Here is a 27,263-nt window from a genome sequence, read left to right as displayed (position 1 = left end):
CACCCCCAAGGACATTGGTTCCACTCCGGCCCAGGTGTAGACCATCCAATTTGTAGTAGTCCCCCACCTCCCCCAGAACCAGTCCCAATGTCCCAAAAATCTGAACCCCTCCCTCCTGCACCCCCTCTTAAGCCACGCATTCATCCTGCCTATTCTTTAATTTCTACTCTGACTACCATGTGGCACTGGCAGCAATTCTGAGATTACTACCTCTGTGGTCCGACTTTTTAACTTGGCTCCTAACGCCCTAGATTCTGCTTGTAGGATGTCAACCCGTTTTTTACCCATATCACTGGTGCCTATATGCACCACAACAACTGGCTGTTCACCCTCCCCCTTATCTGAGACATCCCTGCCAAGGCAATATACCATTCAGGAGTCTCGTTTTCGGCCACAAAGCCGCCTAACTACTCCCCTTGCAATTGAATCCCCTATGACTATAGCCCGTCCACTCTTTTTCCTGCCCTTCTGTACAGCAGAGCCAGCCACGGTGCCATGAACTTGGCTACTGCTGCCTTCCCTTGGTGAGCCATCTCCCCCAACAGTATCTACAGAGAGGGAGATGACCGCAGGGGACACCGGCACTGCCTTCCTGCTTTTTCTCTGCCTTTTGGTCACCGATTCCATTTCTCCCTCAGCAATCCTAATCTGTGGTGTGACCAATTTGCTGAACATGCTATCCACTACCTCCTCAGCATCGTGGATGCTCCAAAATAAGTCCATCTGCAGCTCTAGAGCCATCATGCGGTCTAACAAGACCTGCTGGGGGACACACTTCCCGCACGTGAAGGAGCCAGGAACATCAGCCGCGTCCCTGAGCTCCCACATTGAGCAAAAGGAGCAGAACACGGGTCTGAGATCTCCTGCCATTTTTAATCTTAAGCTGAATTTAGTCATCTATAATATCAAATAATAGAGAAATGAAAAAGGAAAAAAAAAAGAATAATTGTTACCAATCACACAATAAAAAAAACCAAAATAGAAAAACCTTACCTGATCAACACACCTCAGGGAAAAGAAAAAAGAAAAACTACTTACCATTCACCAGCCAATCACTTACCTGCTGGCTGTGAGGTCACAGTTCAACATCTTTCTACTTCTGCCTGCCCTCGAGTCTCCCTCTTGATCTTTACTCGGCTGGGATCCTTACAGTGATTGTTTTTTCTTTGGTTAGAGGAGGAGTTAGGGAGGGAAACACTGAAGAAGTGTTTGGGGTTTAACTGTCACTTGACAACAGCTCCTCCACAAACCACCTTCTGGATACAGTGACCGCAATGCTCTGATGCAAATTTTCCCCGCAACAGCCAATCAGTGGCTCTGCTCTGCTGCCCTCTGCTGGATCCTGGTTTGTCCGCACACTCACCACGGGTACCTGGTACAGCAACCAAACCCAGTCAATAAAGCCCTGCCCAAATCCAAACCATCCCAGGACCTCCCACAAATAATTGCATTCAACCTTTTCGAAGGCCTTTTCTGCGTCCATAGCGACCACTACCTCCATCTCACTCCCCTCGGAGTGATCACATTTAGGAGCCTACTAACATTGACCATTAGCTGACTACCTTCAACACACCCCGCTGGTCTTCCCCTATCACCCCCAGAACACAGTCCTCTATCCTTGAGGCCAAACTTTTAACCAGAAATTTGGCATCAACATTCAGTCGGGCAATTGGTCTGCATGACCTTCATTGCTCTGGGTCCTTCTCCTGCTTCAGGATCAATGAGAGCGAAGCCTGTGACATTGTTTGGGAAAGGACACCTCGCTCCTTGTCTCATTAAATGCCCTCACCAGCAGCGGGCCCGTCATCCCAGAAAATGTCTTGTAAAATTCCACAGGGTAGCCGTCTGGTTCCAGGTCTTTACCCAACTCCCAATCCCTCCACTAACCCTTCCTCCACCTTCAAAAACTCCAACCCTTCCAAAAACTGCCTCAACCCCTCCACCCTAGCTAGGGGTTCATAAGAACATAAGAACATAAGAACATATGTTCTTATGTTCCGACTCATTCAGCGAACTATTAAACTCCTTGAACACCCCATTCACCCGTGCTGGGTTCAAGACCGTGTTTCCCCCTCTGTCCTTCACTGTTCCTACCTCCCAGGCTGCTTCCCTCTTCCTTAGCTGGTGTGTGAGCATCCTACTGGTCTTATCCCCATACTCGCCCATAACGCACCCCCCCTCGATTTCCTTCGCTGTCCCAGCACCTTCCCTGTGGATAACAGACCAAACTCCATTTTCAGCTTCTGCCGCTCCTTCAACAGTCCCATCTCCAGGGCTTCAGCATACCTTCTGTCCACCTGGAGTATTTCCCGAACCAGCTGATCCATCTCTAACTGCTCCAACTTCTCCCTATGGGCCCGTATTGAAGTTAACTCCCCCCTAACCACTGCCTTCAGCGCTTCCCATACTATTGCTGCCAAAACTTCCCCCATATCATTTATCTCCAAATAATTCTGGATGGCTCCCCACACCCGCCCGCACACCTCCTCATCCACGAACTGTCTCACATCCAGTCTCTATTGCGAGCGCTGACCTCCCTCCTTGCTCACCCATATTGTTATGGGCCAGGGCTTAGAGAACCCCAAAGTGTATCATGTAATTCACCTGACCCACAACTTTTAATAGATTGTGGTATGGGGTGCACATGGCCCACTCTACAGGTGTGGTACAACAGAAATGGAAAAGTGTTTTTTAAAGCAAAACGATGTTTATTCTATGAACTCAAGTTAACCTTTTTAAAACATACAGTGAACATCTTAGCAGCATCAATTAAAATATAACCCCCAAAGAATACAACACTGAGTAAACCTTAAGCTGTCCTTTTAACATCTATAAGACTTTAAAAAAAACTTTTAACAGAAGCACATCAGGTTAAAGCCATGACTGAGAGCAGCTGTTAGTTTTAAATCACCACAGTCTTTAGATTACAGAGAGAGAGACTAATACACCTTCTGGCTGTGACTGCAGCTATCCAGCTCTGAAAACGAAACTAAAACACACCCTGCAGCAAACAGTCTAAAACAAAAGTAAAAAGCTGACAGACAGCCCAGCTCCACCCACACTCTGACATCACTGATAAACACCCATTTCTTCAAGGTACTCTCACATGACAGTATATCCACCCAGTGTGGGGCATGGTCCGACACGACAATCGCCGAATACTCGGCAATTATCACCCCCGCCAGCAAAGCCCTGTTCAAAATGAAAATGTGAATCCGGGAGTACACTTTATGGACATGGGAGAAAAAAATAAAACTCCTTCGCTCTTGGCCATCCGAACCTCCATGGGTCTACTCCCCCCACCCATCTGTTCCATAAACCTCTTTAGCTCCTATGCCACGGCTGACACCCACCCTGTCCTTGAACTCGACCGATCAATCCTCGGATCACTGACCGTATTGATGTCTCCCCCCATGATCAGCTTGTGCGAGTCCAGGTCCAGAATTTTCCCTAACACCCACCTTATAAATTCCATGTCATACCAATTTGGTGGGTAAATATTTACTGAAACCACCACCATCCCCTCCAGCTTCCCACTCCACATGGTATACCTACCCCCCCGAGTCCGCCACTATATTCCCTAACTCAAATGACACCTGCTTATTAATCAAGATCGCAACCCCCCTAGTTTTAGAGTTCAGCCCCAAGTGAAATATCTGCCCGACCCACCTCTTCCTCAGCCTAGTCTGATCCACTACCCTCAGGTGTGTATCTTGTAACATTGCCACGTCGCATTCAACCCCCTCAAATGCGTGAATACCGGCCTATTCAGCCCTCCTACGTTCCACGTGATCAGCCTGGTCGGGGGTACCCTCCCCCCACCCACTGCTGATCAACCATCACCTTCTTAGGCCAGCCTGCAGCCCACGTCCCGCAACTCCTCAGGCCCGCCCTCGGGCACCCACCGTCCTCGACCTCCAATTTGTCTCCAAGCGCCTGTCCCTCCCCCAACAGCAGAACAATTCCCCCTCCCCCACTAAAAAAACAACAATCCCAGCCCCCCCGTATCAAACTAATTACCAGCTCACCCCCCCCACTGAGCTTCCATCAGCTAGCCCTCCCAGCTAGCCTGGTAGCCTCCGCCCATGGCGCCAAACACCCTACCCCCCACTGATCACCCTCACCCCTCGCTCGAACATACATATGCAAATGACAATCCTCAACAAACACAAAGAAGAAAATTCCACCACCATCCCCCCACAAGTACAAAGTTAACCCGCGTGTAAAACTGAGCAACGGCCCAAAAGTTGGAGCAAGAACAATACATACAAAACTCAAATAGAAAAGAAATTTAGCAGCACAGGTACAGAATTACTCACCCCCAAGTTCAACGTCCTCCATCAACTGCCAATCCACTGTCTTTAACAAAGTTCATTGCCTCATCCGCTGATCCACAATAAAGTTCTTGACCCTCATAGGTGACCCACAAACGAGCTGTGTGCAACATCCCGAACTTCACCCCCTTCTTTAAACTCGCCGATTTAACTTTGTTGAAGCTCGCCCTTCTTTTGGCCAGTTCCGCACCCAAGTCCTGGTAAATGCGCAGCTCGTTATTTTCCCATTTGCAGCTCCTCGTCTGCCTGGCCCACCTCAAGATCTGCTCCTTGTCCAGGAACCGGTGCATTCGCACTACTATTGCTCTCAGTGCTCATTCATCCATGGCTTCCTCGCAAGCGCTCTGTGCGCACTGTCCACCTCCAAGGGTCGAGCAAACGCACCTTCATCCAGCAGCTTCTCGAACAGGTGAGCATACCAGCTTTTCCGGATTGAATTCCATTTGCCAATGATCAGTCCACCTGACCAGCCTGTCGATATCCCCCTGATATCAAACGCTGTCCTCACTATTTATCACCGCACCAATTTTCGTATCATCCATAAATGTACTGATCAACCTTCTTACATTCATGTCTAAATCATTTATATGAACCACAACAGCAAGAGCCCCAATACTGATCCCTGCGGGACCCCACTGGGTCCCTGTCTGGGTTCCAGACAGAAAAACACCCCTCGACCATCACACTCTGCTTCCTACCACTCAGCCAAATTTGGATCCAAATTTACAAATTTCCTTGTGTCCCATCGGCTGTGTTTGGGAGCAATTCCGAGAGACAACATTAATCTACATTTGGAGAGGCTGGGATTAATCAGGAACAGTCAGCATGGTTTTGTTAAGGGGAGGTCATGTCTGACCAAATTGTTTGAATTTTTGAAAGAGGTGACCAGGTCTGTAGATGAGGGAAATATATTTGATGTAGTCCACTTGGACTTCAGCAAGGCTTTTGATAAAGTCCACATTCGGCCCCCACCAACAAGCCTGGACTTGCAGAGGCCTACCGACTGAACTGGCTTGGGACAATTCACACCTCTTTAACCTGGAGTTACCTCTCTCTCTGCATCTTTGATGATTTGATTGCCTGCAGGTGCTCGCATTCCGGGGCATCTCTGACTGTGTCTATATAAACATTTCTGGAACAAGCCTTTCCATTCACCTGAAGAAGGAGCCGTGCTCCGAAAGCTCGTGTTTGAAACAAACCTGTTGGACTTTAACCTGGTGTTGTAAGACTTCTTACTGTGCTCACCCCAGTCCAACGCCGGCATCTCCACATCATGGTTTTTCATTTTACCCACTGATGTATATCCTTCGATATCCAGTGTTCATTGGATTTGTTGGTCCAACCATTTTATTTCATTGAAACATATTCATAGAATCCCTACAGTGCAGAAGGAGGCCATTCAGCCCATCGAGTCACTGACCCTTCGAAAGACCACCCTACCTATGTGCTATCCCCACCTTATCCCCATACAACCTTTGGACATTAAGGGGCAACTTAATTGTGGCCAATACACCTAGTCTGCACATCTTTTTATATCACTTACTCCTTGGTAACATAATGCTACACTTCAAGGGTGGTAGGACATAATTAAAACACAGTCATATGAAGAAAGCTTCCACACATACAGGCAACTTGTTAAAGTGAAATCAAACCATAGATTACCCCTTTCTTCCCACAGAAATACAAAATAAACTTAAAGCTATAACTTCAACTTAAAGTTATATCTTATTCCCAACACCCACAACATAAACTACTTAAAACAATCTCTATTTCCTAACAACCTCTACATTCCCCTTTAATTTAACCAAACAGACTCTGTCCTCAATCCCTCAACTATATCGGGCAGGATTCTCCATCGGCGACCCACAATCAGGAAAGGCAAGACCCCTAACCCCCTACATCCCCTCTGCGGGCTAGTATTCCAGACCAGCTCGTCCCCACACCCTTCTGACGGGGATCTAAGACAGGTTGTAATGTTGTGTGCAGGTTTTAATGTAAACAAATATATGCAAGTTTGTTCCCTAGCCCCTAATGCTATATTTATCTGCTCTAAGATGCATTACAATCTTCAAGAGCATTTCTGAACCAATATTAAATGTACTGGGTTCCCCCCCATTATCTTGCATTGTCTGTCACTCCCCCAGAACCACTTGCCATCTCCAAATCAGCAATCTACTCCCAATTCCTCACTTCAGGACTGACTGAGATTTATTTATTGGGATAGAGAATGTACATCAGAAGAGTGAATCTTTCCTTGGTCTGCCGGCGCTGCATGTGGGAGTTCTCTTTCAGAATGTGGCACTTTTTCTATCAAACGCAGAGGCTTCTGGGAATTAATGTCCAACCTCTTTTTTCAGATCACATCTCACCCAAACAATCTGTTTGAAATCATCTCGAAAGAACCTGTGAAACGGGAACGGAATCTACACAACCGAGTACAGAGTAAGGAAGAGAGAGAAAAGCATGGAGGAAGAGTGAGGAGATAGGGTGAAAAAGGGAAAGGGAAAAAGAGAGAGTGAACAAGGGGAAGAATAAAGAGAGAGTGAGCAGGGAAGGAATAAAGAGAGTGAGGGAGCAGAGGAGGAATAAAGAGAGAGAGAGTGAGAAAGGGGAGAAATAAAGAGAGAGAGAGAGTGAACAAGGGGATGAGTAGAGAGAGAGTGAACAAGGGAGGTGTAAAGAGAGAGAGTGAACAAGAAGAGTAAAGAGAAAGCGAGTGAATAAGGCAAGAAATAAAGGGAGAGAGCGAACAAGGAGGATGAGTAAAGAGAGGGAGTGAACAAGGCGAGGAATCAAGAGAGGGCAAACAAGGGGGTAACGTAAAGAGTGAGAGAGTGAATAGGGTGAGGAATAAAGAGAGAGAGAGTAAACATGGGGGAAGTGCGAAGAGAGACAGTGAACAAAGGCAAAGAATAAAGAAACAGAGAGTGAACAAGGGGAAAAGAAAATAGAGAGTGAATAAGGCGAGCAATAAATGTGAGGTAATGCATTTGGTAGGTCTAACATAGAGGGGAAATACACAGTAAATGGCAAAATTCTGAGGAATATAGAAAGTCAGTGAGATCTGGGCGTGCAAATCAGCAGATGTTTGAAAGTCGCAATACAAGTGGACAAGGTAGTCAAGAAAGCATACGGAATGCTTGCCTTCATTGGACAGGGCATTGAGTATAAAAACTGGCAAGTCATGCTACAATTTTACAGAACCTTAGTCAGGCCGCACTTGGAATATTGCGCACAATTCTGGTCACCACACTACCAGAAGGATGTGGAGGCTTTGGAGAGGGTGCAGAGGAGGTTTATCGGAATGTTGCCTGGTCTGGAGGCTGTTAGCTATGTGGAGAGGCTGAATAGACTCAGACTGTTTTCATTAGAACAACAGAGATTGAGGCGTGACCTGATAGAGGTCTACAAGATTGAGGGCCATGGATAGAGTGGAGGGCAGGCACTCTTTCCCAGGGTGAAGGGGTCAGTCACGAGGGGGAATAAGTTTAAGGTCCGTGAGTCAAAGTTTAGAGGTGATGTGCGAGGCAGATTTTTTTTACACAGAAGGTGGTGAGTGCCTGGAATGCATTGCCAGGGGATATTCTGGAAGCAGATACATTAACGGTGTTCAAAAGGCATTGTGACAAATGCATGGAGGGATGCAGGGGCTGGTTTAGCTCACTGAGCTAAATTGCTGGCTTTTAAAGCAGACCAAGCAGGCCAGCAGCACGGTTCAATTCCCGTACCAGCCTCCCCGGACAGGCGCCGGAATGTGGCGACTAGGGGCTTTTCACAGTAACTTCACTGAAACCTACTCGTGACAATAAGCGATTTTCATTTTTTTTTCATTTCATAGAGGGATACAGCACAAGGAAGTGCTGAGGATTTTGGCCAAGGGTGGTATCATAAATGCTACAGGCTTGGAGAGCACATGTGCTGTATTGTTCTTTGTTCTTTGTAAAGAGAGAGTGAGCATGGGGGAAGTGTGAAGAGAAAGATAGTGAACAAAGGCAAAGAGTAAAGAGAGAGAGAGTGAATAAGGAGAGGAGTAAAGCGAGAGAGAGCGAACAAGTGGGAAACTAAAAAGAAGGAGAATAAACAGGCAGAAGATACAGGCAGGCGTTTGATAAGGTTCCCCACGGTCGGCTATTGCAGAAAATACGGAGGCTGGGGATTGAGGGTGATTTAGAGATGTGGATCAGAAATTGGCTAGTTGAAAGAAGACAGAGAGTGGTAGTTGATGGGAAATGTTCAGAATGGAATTCAGTTACGAGTGGCTTACCACAAGGATCTGTTCTGGGGCCGTTGCTGTTTGTCATTTTTATAAATGACCTAGAGGAGGGCGCAGAAGGATGGGTGAGTAAATTTGCAGACGACACTAAAGTCGGTGGAGTTGTAGACAGTGCGGATGGATGTTGCAGGTTACAGAGGGACATAGATAAGCTGCAGAGCTGGGCTGAGAGGTGGCAAATGGAGTTTAATGTGGAGAAGTGTGAGGTGATTCACTTTGGAAAGAATAACAGGAATGCGGAATATTTGGCTAATGGTAAAATTCTTGGTAGTGTGGATGAGCAGAGGGATCTCGGTGTCCATGTACATAGATCCCTGAAAGTTGCCACCCAGGTTGATAGGGTTGTGAAGAAGGCCTATGGTGTGTTGGCCTTTATTGGTAGAGGGATTGAGTTCCGGAGCCATGAGGTCATGTTGCAGTTGTACAAAACTCTAGTACGGCCGCATTTGGAGTATTGCGTACAGTTCTGGTCGCCTCATTATAGGAAGGACGTGGAAGCTTTGGAACGGGTGCAGAGGAGATTTACCAGGATGTTGCCTGGTATGGAGGGAAAATCTTATGAGGAAAGGCTGATGGACTTGAGGTTGTTTTTGTTAGAGAGAAGAAGGTTAAGAGGTGACTTAATAGAGGCATACAAAATGATCAGAGGGTTAGATAGGGTGGACAGCGAGAGCCTTCTCCCGCGGATGGAGGTGGCTAGCACGAGGGGACATAGCCTTAAATTGAGGGGTAATAGATATAGGACAGAGGTCAGAGGTGGGTTTTTTACGCAAAGAGTGGTGAGGCCGTGGAATGCCCTACCTGCAACAGTAGTGAACTCGCCAACATTGAGGGCATTAAAAAATTTATTGGATAAGCATATGGATGATAAGGGCATAGTGTAGGTTAGATGGCCTTTAGATTTTTTCCATGTCGGTGCAACATCGAGGGCCGAAGGGCCTGTACTGCGCTGTATCGTTCTATGTTCTATGTTCTATGTTAAGAGTAAAGAGACCGAGAGTGAACAAGGAGAAGATTAAAGAGAGTGAGAGTGAACAAGGGGAAGAGTAAATACATAGAGAGTGAACAAGCGGAAGAGTAAAGAGAGAGTGAGCAAAGGGAAGAGTAAAAAGAGAGTACGCAAGCATGAAGAATAAAGAAAGATAGTGAACAATGGGAAGAGGAAAGAGAGAGAGAGTGAACTAGCCTGAAGAATAAAGAGAGATACTGAACAATGGGAAGAGCAAAGAGAGAGAGAGAGAGTGAACAAGGTGAACAGTAAAGAAATAGAGAGTAAATGAGTGAAAGAGTAAAGAGAGAAAGAGTGAATAAGCAGAAGAATAAAAGAGAGAGTACGCAAGCATGAAGAATAAAGAGAGATAGTGAACAATGGGAAGAGGAAAGAGAGAGAGAGTGAACTAGCCTGAAGAATAAAGAGAGATACTGAACAATGGGAAGAGCAAAGAGAGAGAGAGAGTGAACCAGGTGAACAGTAAAGAAATAGAGAGAATGAGTGAAAGAGTAAAGAGAGAAAGAGTGAATAAGCAGAAGAATAAAAGAGAGAGTACGCAAGCATGAAGAATAAAGAGAGATAGTGAACAATGGGAAGAGGAAAGAGAGAGAGAGTGAACTAGCCTGAAGAATAAAGAGAGATACTGAACAATGGGAAGAGCAAAGAGAGAGATAGTGAACAAGTGGAAGAGTAAAGGGAGAGAGAGTACGCAAGCGTGAAGAATAAAGAGAGCTAGTGAACAATGGGAAGAGTAAAGAGAGAGAGTGAACAAAGGGAAGAGTAAAAAGAGGGAGTGAACAAACAAAAGAATAAAGAAAGGGAGAGTGAACAAAGGTACAGGTAAATTGAGAGAGAGTGAACAAGGGGAGGAGTAATGAGAGAGAGAGAGAGAGAAAAAGGCGAGAAAAAAGAGAGAATGAATAAGGGGGAGGAGTAAAGAGATTAAGACAGAGGGAGAGTGAACAAATGGGGAAGAGTAAAAAGAAAATGAGTCAACAAGTGGAAGAATAAAGAGAGAGAACGAAGAAGTTGTAGAGTAAAGAGAGAGTGAGTGAACAAGGAGAAGACTAAGGAGGGAGAGAGAACAAGGCATTTGATAAGATGCAACACGGAAGGTTAATTCATAAGGTAATGTCACATGGGACTGGGGTAATTTATTAGCTTGGATAAAAGTATGGCTGACAGACAGAAGACAGAGAGTTGGGATAAATGGGTCTTTTTCTGGATAGCAAGAAGTAACAAGTAAGGTGCCACATGGGCCCCAGTTATTTACAATCTATATAAACAACCTGGATACAGGGATAGAAGGTTCTGTAGCTAACTTTGCAGACAACACAAATATAGGTGGGACAGCAAGTTGCAATGAGGAAATAAGAACCTTACAAATGGATATATATAGATTAGGAGAGTGGGCCAAAATGTGGCAGATGAAGTTAACATGGATAAGTGTGAGGTCATGCATTTTGGTCAAATAAATTGGACGGCAACTTATTATCTAAATGGTGAGAGACTTTGGGGTGCTCCGATGCAGAGGGACCTGGGGGTCCTTGTTCATGAGTCACAGAAAACTAGCATGCAGGTACAGCATGTAAAAAAGAAAGCAAATGGAATGTAGGCATTATTGGTTAAAAAAATAGAGCATAGAGGTGAGGAAGTGTTGTTCCAACTTTACAAGGCATTTTCTAAATGGAAAAATGCTTAGGAAATCAGAAGCACAAAGTGACTTGGAAGTCCTTGTTCAAGATTCTCTTAAGGTCAAACGTGCAGGTTTAGTCAGCAGTTAGGAAGGCAAATACAATGTTAGCATTCATGTCGAATGGGCTAGCATACAAGACCAGGGATGTACTTCTGAGGCTGTATAAGGCTCTGGTCAGACCCCATTTGGAGTACTGTGAGCAGTTTTGGGCCCCATTTGTAAGGAAGGATGTGCTGGCCTTGGAAAGAATCCAGAGGAGGTTCACAAGAATGATCCCTGGAATGAAGAACTTGTCGTATGAGGAACGGTTGAGGTCTCTGGGTCTGTACATGTTAGAGTTTAGAAAGATGAGGGGGGATCATATTGAAACTTACAAGATACTGTGAGGCCTGGATAGAGTGGACATGGAGAGGATTTTCGACTTGTAGGAAAAACTAGAACTAGAGGAAACAATCTCATGACTAAAGGGACAATCTTTCAAAACAGAGATGAGGAGGAATTTCTTTAGTCAGAAGGTGGTGAATCTGTGGAACTTTTTGCTGCAGAAGGCTGTGGAAGCCAAATCACTGGGTGTCTTTAAGACAGAAATAGATAGGTTCTTGGTTAATAAGGGGATCAGGGGTTATGGAGAGAAAGCAGGAGAATGGGGATGAGAAAATATCAGCCATGGTGGAGCATACTCGAGGGCCGAGTGGCCTAATTCTGCTCCTAAATCTTATGGTCTTATGGTGAGACCGCACCTAGAGTATTGTGCACAGTTTTGGTTCCCTTATTTGAGGAAAGATGTAGTGGCATTGGAAGCAGTTCAGAGGAGGTTCATTAGATTGATTCCAGAGATGAGGGGTTTGTCGTATGAGGAGAGATTGAACAGTTTAGACCTAAACACTCTCTGGTGTTTAGAAGAATGAGGGGAGATTAAATTGAGGTATACAAGATGATTAAAGGTATAGATAAAGTAGACGTGGAGCAGATGCTTCCTCTTGTGGGGCATTCTAAAATGAGAGGTCTTACTCTTAGGATAAGTGGTACCAAATTTAAAATGGAAATGAGGAGAAACCTCTTCTCCCAAGGGTTGTGAATCTGTTAAATTCCCTCTCTTCTCTTTCCATCCACTCTACCTGCCTTTATGCGGTGGATGCTGGAACAGTTAAGGAGGAGTTAGACAGATTTTTAGTTAGTAATGGGTTGAAGGGTTATGGAGAACGGGCAGGACAGCGGAGTTAAGGCCATGATGAGATCGGCCATGATTGAATGGCGGAGAAGACTTGGTGGGCCAAATGGCCTAATTCTGCTCCTATATCTTATGAACTTATGAGAGTGAACAAGGGGATTTCTAAAGAGAGAGAGACTGAACAAGGGGAAGAGTGAGGGGAGAGAGCAAATAAGGTGCAAGAGTAAATGCAGGGAGAATGAATGAGGTGGACAGAAGGAGACCAAGTCTAAATTCTGCTCACTCCCTAAATTTTACCTCCATCACTTCCCCCTCCCACCCTTCCTCCCTTCCTCCCTACCTCCTTCACTGCCACTCTCCCTGCCTCCCTCTCTCCCCCTCCCTACCTATCTCCCTGCCTTCCTCTCTCCCTCCCACCCTATCTCACTTCCTCCCTCCCACCCTTCCTCCCTTCCTCCTTCACTGCCACTCTCCCTGCCTCCCTCTCTCCCCATCCCTATCTCCCTGCCTTCCTCTCTCCCCCCCACCTTCTCTCACTTCCTCCCTCCCACCCTCCTCCCTTCCTCCTTCACTGCCACTCTCCCTGCCCCCCGCACTCCCCCCTCCCTACCTATCTCCCTGCCTTCCTCTCTCCCTCCCACCCTCTCTCACTTCCTCCCTCCCACCCTTCCTTTCTTCCTCCTTCACTGCCACTCTCCCTGCCTCCGTCTCTCCCCCCTCCCTACCTATCTCCCTGCCTTCCTCTCTCCTTCCCACCCTCTCTCACTTCCTCCCTCCCACCCTTCCTCCCTTCCTCCTTCACTGCCACTCTCCCTGCCTTCCTCTCTCCCTCCCACCCTCTCTCAGTTCCTCCCTCCCACCCTTCCTCCCTTCCTCCTTCACTGCCACTCTCCCTGCCTCCCTATCTCCCCCCTCCCTACCTATCTCCCTGCCTCCCTCTCTCCCACATCCCTATCTCCCTGCCTTCCTCTCTCCCTCCCACCTTCTCTCACTTCCTCCCTCCCACCCTTCCTCCCTTCCTCCTTCACTGCCACTCTCCCTGCCTCCCTATCTCCCCCCTCCCTACCTATCTCCCTGCCTCCCTCTCTCCCACATCCCTATCTCCCTGCCTTCCTCTCTCCCTCCCACCTTCTCTCACTTCCTCCCTCCCACCCTTCCTCCCTTCCTCCTTCACTGCCACTCTCCCTGCCTCCCTCTCTCCCCCTCCCTACCTATCTCCCTGCCTCCCTCTCTCCCCCATCCCTATCTCCATGCCTTCCTCTCTCCCTCCCACCTTCTCTCACTTCCTCCCTCCCACCCTTCCTCCCTTCCTCCTTCACTGCCACTCTTCCTGCCTCCCTCTCTCCCCCCTATCTCCCTGCCTTCCTCTCTCCCTCCCACCCTCTCTCACCTTCTCCCTCCCACCCTTCCTTTCTTCCTCCTTCACTGCCACTCTCCCTGCCTCCCTCTCTCCCCCTCCCTACCTATCTCCCTGCCTTCCTCTCTCCCTCCCACCCTCTCTCACTTCCTCCCTCCCACCCTTCCTCCCTTTCTCCTTCACTGCCACTCTCCCTGCCTCCCTCTCTCCCCCCTCCCTACCTATCTCCCTGCCTTCCTCTCTCCCTCCCACCCTCTCTCACTTTCTCCCTCCCACCCTTCCTTTCTTCCTCCTTCACTGCCACTCTCCCTGCCTCCCTCCCCCCTCCCTACCTATCTCATTGCCTTCCTCTCTCCCTCCCACCCTCTCTCACTTCTCCCTCCCACCCTTCCTTTCTTCCTCCTTCACTGCCACTCTCCCTGCCTCCCTCTCTCCCCCATCCCTATCTCCCTGCCTTCCTCTCTCCCTCCCACCCTCTCTCACTTCCTCCCTCCCACCCTTCCTTTCTTCCTCCTTCACTGCCACTCTCCCTGCCTCCCTCTCTCTCCCCTCCCTACCTATCTCCCTGCCTTCCTCTCTCCCTCCCACCCTCTCTCACTTCCTCCCTCCCACCCTTCCTTTCTTCCTCCTTCACTGCCACTCTCCCTGCCTCCCTCTCTCCCCCTCCCTATCTCCCTGCCTTCCTCTCTCCCTCCCACCCTCTCTCACTTCCTCCATCCCACCCTTCCTCCCTTCCTCCTTCACTGCCACTCTCCCTGCCTCCCTCTCTCCCCCATCCCTATCTCCCTGCCTTCCTCTCTCCCTCCCACCCTCTCTCACTTCCTCCCTCCCACACTTCCTCCCTTCCTCCTTCACTGCCACTCTCCCTGCCTCCCTCCCCCCTCCCTACCTATCTCATTGCCTTCCTCTCTCCCTCCCACCCTCTCTCACTTCTTCCCTCCCACCCTTCCTTTCTTCCTCCTTCACTGCCACTCTCCCTGCCTCCCTCTCTCCTTTTCTCCCCCCTCCCTCCCTATCTCCCTGCCTTCCTCTCTCCCTCCCACCCTCTCTCACTTTCTCCCTCCCACCCTTCCTTTCTTCCACCCTCACTGCCACTCTCCCTGCCTCCCTCTCTCCTTTTCTCCCCCCTCCCTACCTATCTCCCTGCCTTCCCCTCTCCCTCCCACTCTCTCTCACTTTATCCCTCCCTCACTTCCTCACTCCATCCCTCTTTCCCTCCCTTCTCTTTTCCATCCACTCTACCTGCCTTCTTCCCTCCCACTCACCCTCCCTTCCTCCTTTCACCTTCCCCCTTTCATCCTCCCTCCCTCCCTTTCTACTATAGGTTTAGATGGGTGTCTGTTTATCACGGACACTCTGTTACTCATACTATCTATTCTTACTGTCTTTCCCTCTCACCCTATCAATTTCACATTCTCTTGCTCATGACTCTGACTCTCAATCCATCACCCTCTTCCACTCTGTCACCATTCTATCATTCCCTCACTTGTTACTCTTTTGCCATTCTCCCTCTAACACTTTCAATCTGACTCACTTTCAATCACTCAGTCACTCTATCAAGGCCTCCTCCATTTTGTCAGTTATTGTCACTTTGACCCTCACTCTCACTCAACATAATTCTCAAAATCTCTCAGACACTCATTCAGCCATCACTGTCACTGTCACTCCCTCACTATGTGACACACTCTCTCTCTCTCCCTGCTAGATGCTGATTATGAGAATGTGGCCCGTGCTGCTGATGCTAGTGTGCTGCTAATGGCATTTCAGTCAATTGTCGGTGATGATTACAAAGGTACGTATTACTCTCTGCTTATGCATCTGGATCTGCATGGTATTCATGTAACTACTGGCAGATATGGATTCAAGACAAGTACAGCATGGGGTTAGATACAGAGTAAAGCCCCCTCTACACTGTCCCCATCAAAGGCTCCCAGGACAAGTACAGCACAGAGATAGATACAGAGTAAAGCTTCCTCTAAACTGTCCCCATCAAACACTCCCAGGACAGGTACAACATGGGTTAGATACAGAGTAAAGCTTCCTCTAAACTGTCCCCATCGAACACTCCCAGGACAGGTACAGCACGAGGTTAGATACAGAGAAAGCTTCCTTTACACTGTCACTATCAATCACTCCCAAGACACGTACAGCACAGGGTTAGATACAAATTAAAGCTGCCCCTACACTGTCCAATCAAACACTCCTTGGACAGGTACAGCACGGGGTTAGGTACAGAATAAAATTCCCACTGCACAGTCCCCATCAAACACTCCCAGGGCAGGTACAGCATGGGGTTAGATACAGAGTAAAGCTCCTTCTGTACTGTCCCCATCAAACACTCACAGGGCAGGTGCAGCACGGGGTTAGATACAGAGTAACGCTCCCTCTACACTGTCCCCATCAAACACTCCCAGGGCAGGTACAGCATGGGGTTAGATACAGAGTAAAGCTCCTTCTGTACTGTCCCCATCAAACACTCACAGGGCAGGTGCAGCACGGGGTTAGATACAGAGTAAAGCTCCCTCTACGCAGTCCCCATCAAACACTCCCAGGACAGGTACAGCACGGGGTTAGGTACTTAATAAATGGAATCGGCAGTCCTGAGTGCCTGCAGAGGTAAACAAATGTGATGGAGGGCAGCTAGTGAGCAACCTGAGAGAATGTTTGTTTGACTACTTGGCATTGGATTTGGTGTGTGACATTGGATTGGAATATTAACTGGGACTGTTTGAGAACCCAATCCTGGTCGGATCTTAACTGCATCCGAGAAAGAGCTCAGCTATCCCATTAAGTATATAGGGAAGATAATCACCGTGAAGGTAATGCTCAACAAAGAGTTAGACATTTTTGTTTTGTTTTATTTCCTTATTATTTCGCAGTGTCTGGCATATTTGAAATAGACAATAAATAGGGACTGGTTTAGCTCACCAAGCTAAATCGCTGGCTTTTAAAGCAGACCAAGCAGGCCAGCAGCATGGCTCGATTCCCGTACCAGCCTCCCCGAACAGGCGGCGGAATGTGGCGACTAGGGGCTTTTCACAGTAACTTCATTGAAGCCTACTCGTGACAATAAGCGATTTTCATTTCATTTCAATATATAGTCAGTCTGCTGTTTACCTGAACTCCCATGTTAAAGACTCCCACCTGAAAGATCACGGGGGCGATTCTCCGCACCCGCGAAAAATTGTGAAATCGTCGTAGAAAACGGGCGCGTTTTACGACGGTCGGGAAGGGTCCATTTCCCGACGTATTCACTTCCGGGAAATGGGCTAGTAACGCGGCCGCGTCAATCACGTGCGCGATGACGACGGAACGCGGCGACGGCACGATCACGCCCACGTGACGCCGCCCGACGCCGTAAAAAGGCGCGGGCGAGCACAGAATCTGTCGGCCATGATGTCGGAGTCTAGGAGAGCTGCACCTCGTTTTGTTGATGCCGATGTGGATACGCTGCTCGATGCTGTCGAGCAGAGGAGGGGCATCCTCCGCCCGCGGAGAGGGCATCGCCAACCTGCCAGCGCGGTACGCCAGGCCTGGCGTGAGGTGGCCGCTGCCGTCAGTGCTGTGGGGCAGAACCCTCGCTCTGCAGAGCAGTGCCGAAAAAAGCTTCACGACCTCACCAGGGCTGCCAGGGTAAGTGCCAAGAAGGTGCCCCCTGGTCACAACCATCCCTCCCCCCCCTTTACTTAATCACCCACCTCCCCCCCTGGCACGGGGGGGTGGAGGGGGATTGGGGCAGAGTTATTTGAGGGTGGTTCACAAAGTTGTCACAGACCCAGCGCTCTGGCCCCGTGGAGAGATGCAATCGTCTTATGACAACTTGACCCCCAAACTGTGCCAGTATCTGAACGGCCTGCTGATACCTGCCGTATTGTAATGATCTACCTATGTACCCTCCCCCAACAGGCCAATTCCGCTCACAACAACCGTGAGCGGCACAAGACTGGAGGGGGTTCGCCCAACCTGCACCCCCTCACCACCTTTGAGCAGAGGGCAGTGGACCTTGTTGGGGGGTCTGCCACCCGGGATGTCGCGCTATGCGAGGTTGGCGGATCTGCAGCAAGTGAGACAACCCTCCTTGACAAACACCCACCCCTCCCCCATCCTCTGTCCCTTCACACACCCTGCCCACTTGGACACCTCCCCCATCCTCTGTCCCTTCACACACCCTGCCCACTTGGACACCTTCCCCCATCCTCTGTCCCTTCACACACCCTGCCCACTTGGACACCTTCCCCCATCCTCTGTCCCTTCACACACCCTGCCCACTTGGACACCTCCCCCATCCTCTGTCCCTTCACACGCTGTCCACTGGGACCGTCCAGCGGCCTGCCGAGCAAATCTAAATAACCCGTCTCATTTTCGTCCCTAGGACGTGATGCCGAACGACCAGGGCCGTCTGGCTGCAGGCGGACACAGGCATCTGCCGCCACCTCACCCGGGGCCGCACGACAGAGGGTGCCCGATCAGCGGGGAGTCCCATCCTCCCCAACCCAATCTGCGGAGCAGGACGCCCAGAGGGTGGTGAGACCACAAGCCACGGAAATGGCCAGCGATAACCCTCCGGACTCTGAGCGGCCCCACACCATTGAGGAGGCGCTAAATTGCGACAACATCGGTCTTACGGCACTGCTATCTCCCACAACATCCATCATCCCAGAGACACTCACCCCGGCGGGCCTATTTAGTGATGAGTCTCCTGGGTCACAGTCTGGTTCGCACATCACAGCTGAGCAGGTACAGCAGGTGGAGGTCGGAGCAACCGAGGGCCTGGACTCGTGGAGGCCAGACCAGGCCCAGCATGCAGCTGGCTCCCAGACGTTTTCGGAGCTCCTGGAGTTTCTCAACCCACCCGCACAGCCGATGCCTCAAGAAACCCAGGGAAACAATGACGGGATGAGGGCTGTCTTCCAGACTCTGTAGACGCTGTTAGAGGAGTCGAACCGCATCCACGAGCAGGGAGTGGTGCCGCTCTTTGCAGTGACCCAGTCCGACACCGCACGGATGGCATCCGCGGTGGAGGCAATGGGTCAGGTTATGCAAGGCGTTGGGGTTAATGTGCACGCGTCATCCTCGGCCCTGGACAGGGTTGCCCTCTCACAGGCAGCAATGTGCCAGAGGCAAAACGACATTGCCGGCGCCCTGCAGGCCTTGGCCCAGTCTCACCAGGTCATTGGCCAGTCGCAGCAGTCAGTCGCCGAGAGCATCAACCGCCTGACACATGTGCTGGATGGCGTCGTGCACACACAGGTTTGAGGTCGCACAGTCCCTGGCGGGAATGTCTAACTCCCTGGACTCCGTGTCTGCAAACCTTCGGATCCTGGTGGATACCGTTGCAGGCCTCCAGGACTGGCAGCGCCAGGTGTCGGTGGCGTGACGGGGCACCTCCCCGCTCGCACCTCTGTCCCAAAGTGAGGCCCGGGGGCCACCGGGCTCCCCGAGGGAGGAGGAGGTTTCGGGGCCCGTCCCATTAACTCCATCACGGGACGTCCCGGAATTCTCGGCCTCCCCCCGTCCCATCCCTGGTGCATCGGGTGGGCAGCAGGCAGAGCAGGGTGGCACAATGTCACCCGAGACGCCCGCAGAGCAGCCTGGCCCATCAAGGCCGGGTCGCCCCAGGAAACGCTTGGCCAAGGAGAAACGAGTCGAGGGGGGCGATTCGCGGCAATCCTCCTCCACTCCTGCTGTATCATCTGGGGAGTCACTTAGACGTAGTGGTAGGGCCCGTAAGGCAACTAAGATAGACACTGAGTAAGTTGGCACGGGTGAAGGGCACAGTTTAGTTGTAGGGGCTAGGGCACCTGTAAATAATTGTTAACATTAAACGCACTGTTCCACCTTACTTGTAATACCGTGTGATTGTTCCACAGCCACAGGAATCGTGATGGTGACCGAGTGTCGCTGGGGTTGACGAGCGGTGAAACTTCGGTGCCGGGTGTGCAGTCCCTGCCCCTCCCCCCACCCCCTCCCACAGCTAGCCCACGCGGGCACGTGATAGAGTGTCAGTGACGATCTCAGCGGCCACCAAGGTGGATGGTTCAGCTATTGCCATGGGTCAGACTCTCTCTAACGATTCTGAGCTCACAGCTCTTCGCAGAGCGGGCTGTCATCATTCCACATGGCACTGATCACACCCGCTGACACAGCCATCAATGTTGTGCCATACCGTCTGGACCCAGTGGTAAGGGTGATGTCTAAGTGGAGCTGTGTACACTGAGAGGGGGTTGGGGGGGGGGGGGGGGCGATGCGTGAACCGTGCTGCCACCAAGGCGTTGCGTGCCCGCCGTCCTCGCCGGGTCTGTCGTGCCGCCTCCTGGACATCACCAGCACCTGGGTCGTGTCTGCGTGCTGCGCCTGCCACTCCGCCAGCCTCCTCCTCCTCCTCCTCCTCCCTCTCCTCCTCCTCCTCCTCCTCCTCCTCTGTGCTGGCACCACTGCCACTGGCTTCTCCCTCCGCCTCCTGCAGCAGGTCATCTCCCCTCTGCATCGCGATGTTGTGCAGCGCACAGCAGACCACAACAATGCGAGCGACCCTGTTGGCCTGGTACTGCAGGGCCCCTCCGGAGCGGTCCAGGCACCTGAATCTCATCTTCAGGAGGCCAAGGCAGCGCTCCACCACACCCCTGGTTGCTGCATGGGCCTCGTTGTATCGTGTTTCCGCATTGGTCTGAGGCCTCCGTATAGGCGTCATCAGCCAAGACCTCAGTGGATAACCCCTGTCGCCTAGCAACCAGCCCCTCAGCCGGGGGGGACGTCCCTCAAACATCGCAGGGATGAACGACTGCGCCAGTATGTAGGAGTCATGCACACTCCCTGGGAACCTTGCAGAGACATTCATGATCCTCACGTGGGGGTCGCATACCACCTGGATATTCATGGAGTATGTCCCCCTTCTGTTTGTGAACACGTCCCTGTCCCCTGCAGGCGGGCGCATGGGGACGTGAACACAATCGATTGCCCCCTGCACCCTCGGTATCCCGGCCATGCTGGCACATCCACGAGCTCGTGAGTCTTGACTTGCTTGGTCCTCGGGAAAGGTGATGTAGCGGTCCGCGATGGCATAGAGGGCGTCGGTCACATCCCGGATGCACCTGTGCACCGATGACTGGGAGATCCCGGAGAGGTCCCCGCTCGGAAACTGGAAGGAGCCGGTAGCATAGAAGTTAAGAGCGACCGTCACCTTGATGGCAACCGGGATCGCGTGTCCTCCCCCCGTTCCACGTGGGGCGAGGTGCGCCACGAGGTGACAGATATGTATCACCGTCCCCCTACTCAGCCTGAGTCTCCTCCTGCAGGTGATGTCCGTCATTGTTAGGAAAGAGACCCGGACACGGTACACCCTCGGCCTTGGTCGTCGCCTCTGGCGCCGTGGCTGCACCCTCACTCTCTCCTCTTCCTCTTCCTCCTCCTCCTCCTCCCCCCATGCTGTTCGACGACTGGCAACTCCTCGGCCCTTCCCTCTGCTGCTGCAGCTGGCCCTGCATCCACTGGGGGATGTGGGTGTGGATGCTGCTGCATCGCCAAATGCAGTGCAGCGGCCCCAACCACTGCGCAGAACATAGCCGTTCTGTTCCCATACATCGTGCTAACCTACAGAAGGGTGGTGGGGGCAGAGAAACGGGACATGTTAGACGGAGGTTAGTCAACACCTCGGCAGCCGCCTGCCATGGGATACCTGTGCGTCCCGGTGGCCTGGTCGCGCTGCTGACAGGTGGGCATCCTAGCCCCTGGTCACTTTCTACATCCAACGGGCAGTTAACTACGTCCTCCTCACGGGTGCGTCAGTGGCCTGTGGCCGTAAGCCACAGGGCAACCAGCGGCCGTGTCCTCGTGACCGGCACGCCATGGCAGACATTTTGTAACCGGGGTTGGACGGGTCACTCGCTCACTCTCTCCCTACCCCCCCCCCCCCTCCCACTACACCCCCCATCTCCCCCACTCCCCCCTCAGTCTCCCCACTCCCTCCCTCAGTCTCCCCACTCCCCCCTCAGTCTCCCCCACTCCCCCCCTCTGTCTCCCCCACTGCCCTCTCTGTCTCCCCCACTGCCCTCTCCATCTCCCCCACTCCCCCCTCCATCTCCCCCACTCCCCCCTCCATCTCCCCACTCCCCCCTCCAGCTCCCCCACTCCCCCCCTCCATCTCCCCCACTCCCCCCCTCCATCTCCCCCACTCCCCCCTCCGTCTCCTCCACTGCCCTCTCCATCTCCCCCACTCCCCCTCCATCTCCCCCACTCCCCCCTCCATCTCCCCACTCCCCCCCTCCAACTCCCCCACTGCCCCCCCTCCGTCTCCCTCACTCCCCCCTCCATCTCCCCCACTCCCCCCTCCATCTCCCCCACTCCCCCCCTCCAACTCCCCCACTGCCCCCCCTCCGTCTCCCCCACTGCCCTCTCCATCTCCCCCCTCCCCCCCTCCATCTCCCCCACTCCCCCCCTCCATCTCCCCCACTCCCCCCTCCATCTCCCCCACTCCCCCCCCTCCATCTCCCCCACTCCCCCCTCCATCTCCCCCACTCCCCCCCTCCATCTCCCCCACTCCCCCCCTCCATCTCCCCCACTCCCCCCTCCATCTCCTCCACTGCCCTCTCCATCTCCCCCACTCCCCCCTCCATCTCCCCCACTCCCCCCTCCATCTCCCCCACTCCCCCCCCTCCAACTCCCCCACTGCCCCCCCTCCGTCTCCCCCACTGCCCTCTCCATCTCCCCCACTCCCCCCCTCCATCTCCCCCACTCCCCCCCCTCCATCTCCCCCACTCCCCCCCTCCATCTCCCCCACTCCCCCCCTCCATCTCCCCCACTCCCCCCCCTCCATCTCCCCCACTCCCCCCCTCCATCTCCCCCACTCCCCCCTCCGTCTCCTCCACTGCCCTCTCCATCTCCCCCACTCCCCCCTCCATCTCCCCCACTCCCCCACTCCGTCTCCCCACTCCCCCCCTCCAACTCCCCCACTGCCCCCCCTCCGTCCCCCCCACTGCCCTCTCCATCTCCCCCACTCCCCCCCCTCCATCTCCCCACTCCCCCCCTCCATCTCCCCACTCCCCCCCCTCCATCTCCCCCACTCCCCCCCCCTCCATCTCCCCACTCCCCCCCCGCTCTGGACCCCCCTCACGTTCTCAGGGATGCCTTCCTCGTTGTGGCCAGACTCGAGCGGTGCGCTGAGCGGTGCGCTGAGCGGTGCGCTGAGCGGTGCGCTGAGCGGTGCGCTGAGCGGTGCGCTGAGCGGTGCGCTAACCTCCTGGAAGCAGTCATCAGCCAGCACGACTGGTTGATGAACTTAAAAAGCAGGTGTGTTTGACGCCGTGTAAACAGTGCGCGATGACGTCGGGACTTCGGCCCATCCGGGCCGGTGAACAGCGGGGGGGGGGCAATTTGTAGCGATTCTGGTCGTGTCGGGGGCGTGATGGAGGCGTTTGGCGGGAATGGCGACTCGGAGTTTGTGCGGGGTTCGGAGAATAGCGGGAGGGCGTCGGACCAGCGTCGCCGTAAAAATTTGCGACGCCCGCTATTCTCCGACCCGTCGTGAGTGCGGAGAATCGCGCCCCACAAAGCTGGAGGTTGGCATCGGCAAGTAAGTGAGACCCTGCTGAATTGCGGTTACCAATGGCACCTGTATCATCACCCAACACCCACCACGGCCCCTCCACCCTTCTCCCCCATAAACCCCCCACCCCGCCCCATCACTGTCCCCTACACTACCATCACCACCACCCGCCACACCAACCCATGGTCCAATCATGCATCTTATGGAGTGATAGAGTCATAGATGTTTACAGCATGGAAACAGGCCCTTTGGCCCAGCTTGTCCATGCCGCCCAGTTTCTATCACTAAGCTAGTCTCACTTTCCCGCAATTGGCCCATATTCCTCTATACCCACTCTGCCCATGTAACTGTCTATTTTTTAAAGGGAAAAATTGTACCCTGTTGCCTTTTTCTTCTTTTACTCGTTTACTCTGTCCTTTCTGTGGCACTGTTCCAATTATGGCAATCAGTGAATTTGCCCTTCTTTCTGTGTTATCTATGTTTTAATGCTCAGAGTTGCCAGGTATCAAATGATACCACCACAAGTTTCAACCGGCTATCGATCTAAGAGCCAAACACCAGTTAGTTAGTTCAAGGTCAAGGGTACTTTATTTACACACAATTGGTCATGCAACATAGACACTACTAGTTAACTACACCTATCGACTAAGACAACCTGTATTTAACTTCGGGCACCCGGCTTAGGTCAGAGAAAGAATGGCCGCTATTTGATTCTGGATCTATTGAGTCCGAAGGAGTAACTGCTGCTCAGCTGGCTCATCCGTCTGGTACGAGCGTTGAACTTGTACTTGCTTCTGGTGTTGCTGCAATTGGAGATGGCCATGACCGGGGTACCAGGACCACGAGAGGACGAACATATGGCAAACTCTTTTTTTTATACTTTGGGGTTTTCGTGCTCTTTTGGGCGGTCCTTCGATGTGGGCCTTACTAATTGGGTGATCCCTGATCACTCCGTTCGATTCTATATCCAATAAGTGGGCGGGGATCTGGATGGCTGGGCATGTCCCAAGCGGTCATTGACCCCATTGTTTCCGTTTCCCTTGAACAGGGAGTGGCGCCGAAATGTCTGGGACTGTACCGGTTGCTCGAGTACCAGTCCTTTGTTTTGGTGAAGATGGGCCATCAAATGCTAATCGGCCCCATCAAAATGCTAATTGTCAGAGTTTCGATACCGTCTGGACTGCTTGCTGACAAATATGCATTTGAGGCTCTGAGCCTGCCTGAGTCTTGGGCCATCCCAGATGGCTACACTCCGTCCTCTTGATCCTCAACGCGAAGCATGAAGTATCACAATACTGGGTCTTCTTTGTTCTCTGAAAGGCCGGGTACCTTCAATCAATCTGTCCTATGGGTCAAAAACATTTACCTAATTTTCCCTAATGCAACACATATCTAAATATTCCTAGCGGACCATTTAACATTCAATAAAAAAGGGAACCTCTAACTGTCACTAACCAGACTACACTCATAAGAACATAAGAACTAGGAGCAGGATAGGCCATCTGGCCCCTTGAGCCTGCTCCGCCATTCAATGAGATCATGGCTGATCTTTTGTGGACTCAGCTCCACTTTCCGGCCCGAACACCATAACCCTTAATTCCTTTATTCTTCAAAAAAATATCTATCTTTACCTTAAAAACATTTAATGAAGGAGCCTCAACTGCTTCACTGGGCAAGGAATTCCATAGATTCACAACCCTTTGGGTGAAGAAGTTCCTCCTAAACTCAGTCCTAAATCTACTTCCCCTCATTTTGAGGCTATGCACCCTAGTTCTGCTTTCACCCGCCATTGGAAAAAACCTGCCCGCATCTATCCTATCTATTCCCTTCATAATTTTAAATGTTTCGATAAGATCCCCCCTCATCCTTCTAAATTCCAACGAGCACAGTCCCAGTCTACTCAACCTCTCTTCATAATCCAACCCCTTCAGCTCTGGAATTAACCTAGTGAATCTCCTCTGCACACCCTCCAGTGCCAGTATGTCCTTTCTCAAGTAAGGAGACCAAACCTGAACACAATACTCCAAGTGTGGCCTCACTAACACCTTATACAATTGCAACATAACCTCCCTAGTCTTAAACTCCATCCCTCTAGTAATGAAGGACAAAATTCCATTTGCCTTCTTAATCACCTGTTGCACTTGTAAACCAACCTTCTGTGACTCATGCACTAGCACACCCAAGTCTCTCTGAACAGCGGCATGCTTTAATATTTTATCGTTTAAATAATAATCCCGTTTGCTGTTATTCCTACCAAAACGGATAACCTCACATTTGTCAACATTGTATTCCATCTGCCAGACCCGAGCCCATTCACTTAACCTATCCAAATCCCTCTGCAGACTTCCAGTATCCTCTGCACTTTTCGCTTTACCACTCATCTTAGTGTCATCTGCAAAATTGGATACATTGCCCTTGGTCCCCAACTCTAAATCATCTATGTAAATTGTGAACAATTGTGGGCCCAACACGGATCCCTGAGGGACACCACTAACTACTGATTGCCAACCAGAGAAACACTCATTAATCCCAACTCTTTGCTTTCTATTAATTAACCAATCCTCTCTCCATGCTACTACTTTACCCTTAATGCCATGCATCTTTATCTCATGCAGCAACCTTTTATGTGGCACCTTGTCAAAGGCTTTCTGGAAATCCAGATATACCACATCCATTGGCTCCCCGTTATCTACTGCACTGGTAATGTCCTCAAAAAATTCCACTAAATTAGTTAGGCACGACCTGCCCTTTATGAACCCATGCTGTGTCTTCCCAATGGGACAATTTCTATCCAGATGCCTCGCTATTTCTTCCTTGATGATAGATTCCAGCATCTTCCCTACTACCGAAGTTAAGCTCACTGGCCTATAATTTCCTGCTCTCTGCCTACCTCCTTTTTTAAACAGTGGCGTCACGTTTGCTAATTTCCAAACCACCGGGACCACCCCAGAGTCTAGTGAATTTTGGTAAATCATCATTAGTACATCTGCAATTTCCCTAGCCATCTCTTTTAGCACTCTGGGATGCATTCGATCATGCTGCTATTTAACAATCAAAGAACTTATCTTATAATACAAAAATCCAATAGCAGCATCACATTTCTTCCTGTCACTAACATTCACATATAGAGAAATAACTTTGTTAACACAAACAACAACTACAGAATTTATTAAAGAGAAAGGTTCAGAAAGAGTGTGGGGTTTTCTGAGTCTGAGGAAAGGGGCTCTAAATGTGTTGTCATGTGAGAATACCTTTAAGAAATGTATGTTTCAGCAATGTACCTTTAAGAAATGAAGCAGCTCATATTACTAAAGTGATGTCAGAGTGTGGGTGGAGCTGGGTTTTTTGAGCTCAGCCATTTTGCAGTGTTTTGGTTTCAGTTTGAGAGATCAGCTGAAAAGTGCCTGGCTGGTTTGCTGTAAGCTGTTTGAAAGGAAAAGCCAGTTTTGAGGAAAGAGCTTGGGTTTGTCTGTGTTTGCAGTGAGCTGGATCTGCGGTGATCTCTGCCATGAAAGACTATCTCTGAATCATTTGGGTGATTTAAACTCATAATAGTAATGTATTTAACCTGATGTATTTCTGTTTAAAGGTGTTAAGTCTTTTGGAGGTTTAAAGGAACATTTTGACGGATTAGAACATAGAACATAGAACAGTACAGCACAGAACAGGCCCTTCGGCCCTCAATGTTGTGCCGAGCCATGATCACCCTACTCAAACCCACATATCCACCCTATACCCGTAACCCAACAACCTCCCCTTAACCTTACTTTTTGTAGGACACTACGGACAATTTAGCATGGCCAATCCACCTAACCCGCACATCTTTGGACTGTGGGAGGAAACCGGAGCACCCGGAGAAACCCACGCTCACACGGGGAGGACGTGCAGACTCTGCACAGA

The 27,263-nt window shown here is 51.0% G+C and overlaps 1 protein-coding gene across 1 annotated transcript in view; it reads left to right on the top strand.

Moving 5' to 3' along the window:
* Positions 1-27,263, top strand: part of LOC119965012 (soluble guanylate cyclase 88E-like) — a 678,135-nt gene that overhangs the window by 275,563 nt on the left and 375,309 nt on the right. The window contains exon 7 of the mRNA XM_038795212.1: positions 6,692-6,769. Within this exon, the coding sequence (XP_038651140.1) occupies positions 6,692-6,769 (78 nt within the window). The remainder of the gene's footprint in view (positions 1-6,691; positions 6,770-27,263) is intronic.

This window comes from Scyliorhinus canicula, chromosome 4 (genome assembly GCF_902713615.1).
Source record: "Scyliorhinus canicula chromosome 4, sScyCan1.1, whole genome shotgun sequence".
Classification (NCBI taxonomy): domain Eukaryota; kingdom Metazoa; phylum Chordata; class Chondrichthyes; order Carcharhiniformes; family Scyliorhinidae; genus Scyliorhinus; species Scyliorhinus canicula.
This window is presented reverse-complemented; position numbering and strand designations above follow the sequence as displayed.